The sequence below is a fragment of the Octodon degus genome, unplaced genomic scaffold, assembly GCF_000260255.1.
Source record: "Octodon degus isolate 3935 unplaced genomic scaffold, OctDeg1.0 scaffold00249, whole genome shotgun sequence".
NCBI lineage: Eukaryota > Metazoa > Chordata > Mammalia > Rodentia > Octodontidae > Octodon > Octodon degus.
Genome location: NW_004524825.1, coordinates 521,772 through 523,907, shown reverse-complemented (window position 1 = coordinate 523,907; position 2,136 = coordinate 521,772). Strand labels below are relative to the sequence as shown.

At 51.8% G+C, this 2,136-nt stretch overlaps 1 protein-coding gene across 1 annotated transcript; it reads right to left on the bottom strand.

Annotated features, from left to right (window-relative positions):
- Nucleotides 1-759: 759 nt before the first annotated feature.
- LOC101584522 (melanoma-associated antigen 10-like) lies at nucleotides 760-1,530 on the bottom strand. Its single transcript, XM_023706270.1, has one exon. It carries the CDS (start codon nucleotides 1,528-1,530, stop codon nucleotides 760-762), a length of 771 nt encoding a protein of 256 aa, XP_023562038.1.
- Between the last annotated feature and the right edge of the window lie 606 nt (nucleotides 1,531-2,136).

Sequence of the window (2,136 nt, the reverse complement as noted above, 5' to 3'; positions counted from 1 at the left end):
GGAATTACCTCTAGGCCACCCAGGGAAAGAAAGTGTCAGTCTGGAGCTCTGGGCAGAAGCCCAAGGAAGTGTCACCATGGCCTCTACCTCTGCGGAGGACCCCCAGCAGATGGGATCCCTGACCTAGTTCCTGTGGTGGGAATGGCAGGACTAGGCAAGCGCTCAGGACAGGGCTCACATCTCCCCCAGGTGGGGCTTCCTCTCTGCTTGCTCTATGGACAGAAAGAAGTATTTCAAATAGTTTCCCACTTTGAGCCTTTCGATCCCGCAGCTGTGTGCAGCCAGTGAGGGTGCGTGACCCTTACAATCGGCTTGCACACAATGCTCTCTGCAGCTTTTGCTGAGCCCCACTGCCCTCAACCCACAGTCTTCCCTGGACCTGTCCGTGCTGGGCCCTCCTTGCTGCCGATCCTCGAGGACATCTGCCCTCCTTCCTGCTATGGCCGCTGCCTCTGTCCCACCATCCCATGGGCAAGGCTGGGAAGGTTTTGGCATTTGTTTTAAAAATCAGTGAAACTCTTAAACTGTGTAAATGCGTGTGTGGCCAATTTCATTAAAACCTTTGAAATTACTCAAATGCGTGAAAAGAAGAACACATGAAAGAATAACAGAACTGGCCAAATCACTCATATTGACAGAAATGCAAGCATGTTACACATTTCATTTAGAATGTAGATGGAACAATCTGGCTGACAAATTGCAAGGGACAGGAGATGCTGCTGGATGTGGCCCTGGCCCTGACCTTGGCCCTGGCCCTAGTTATGGCCATTCAGAAGGATCTGGAATTTGGTATCTCGCCTCTTCCTCTCTCACAGCCTCCTCATACCATTCATTAAAGGCACTAGGGGTGGTACCTTTGACCTTGGCCAAAAATTCCAGGACATCCAGCTTGGTGGTTTCAATGAGGGCCCTTGGACCCCACACAAGCTCGTATTCAGGAGGATCGGTGTAAAGCACAGGCTTATACTCCAGGTAGTGCTCGTTTACCAGATCCTCAGTGATAAATTTCTGGGGCTCCCCGTAGATGGGGTGCTCAATCCCAGGAAACACACCTATCCCACTCAATACTTCCCAGATGATCTCCTCTGTGGCACGGTTTCCCTCAAAAAAGATAATTCCCAGGACGATTACCAGGATGGTGATCCTGGGATAGCTTTGGACACCAGGCACCAGCCCATCATAGGAAAGGCCCAGGGCAGGCATAAGGGTGTAGCAGTGGCTAGAGGGGTTCACTTTCTTCACATCAATGCCAAAGACTAGGTACATGCAATCAAATACAATCCTGAAGATCTCAGGCAATTGCTCCTCACACCCTTGGAAGATACACTGTAGCATTTCTGCAGTGGTGGTCATTTCCTTCTTTTGATACTTGATGAACAAGAATGTCATCAAGTCAGCCATCTTGCTATTAATAGCATAACCCATCAAGGACTCAACGGTTGACAGTGTCTGCCAAGAGAACAAACTCTGCTCTTCATTGTTGCTGGAGCCCTCATGGGACTCACTCCATGGGGCAGCGGCCATGGCCATGGGGCTCGAGGAGGCTCCCTCAGGATTTTGAGGAGGATCCAGAATTTCAGGACCAGACCTGTCCTCTCCATTGCCTAGGATGAGACAACAAAGAAGAGGATAGGAGGAAGGCAATGAGAGGGAGTCTGAGAGGCAGCCGCCTCCCACATTGCATCAGGAACGTGTCCACCCACAAACCCACTGGTGTCTCACCTTGGTCCTGAGCTTCCTCCAGTTGAGGCTGCCTTGGAGATCCAGACATTGCTGCAATGGTATGGGACCGCAGCAGGAGCTCAGTGACAGGAAATCAAGAGGCCTGTGGGATAGAGTAAGCCCGAGGGCATCCTCCGCTAAGCACTTGGCAGGGCTCACAAAGGTTAAGTCCAGATCTGTGCTTAAAAGGGTGCTCTACGGCATTGGGGGCTCCTGTCCTTCTGCATGGAGAGCTTGTTCTCACAGAACTGGGAACAGGACATGAGCAGCTCACTGGGTGGACCCAGCCCATATTGGGCAATGACCAAAGGAGACAGTGGGAAAAGGTGCCAGCCACCCCAGGGTCCCTTCTCTTTGGGGTGGGACCATCACAGCACATTGCAGGCATGCCTTGACACCGGATACTGCCCCAAC

Coding starts and splice junctions, on each gene's coding strand:
- LOC101584522 (XM_023706270.1), bottom strand. CDS start 1,530: ATGGCCATGGCCGCTGCCCCATGGAGTGAGTCCCATGAGGGCTCCAGC.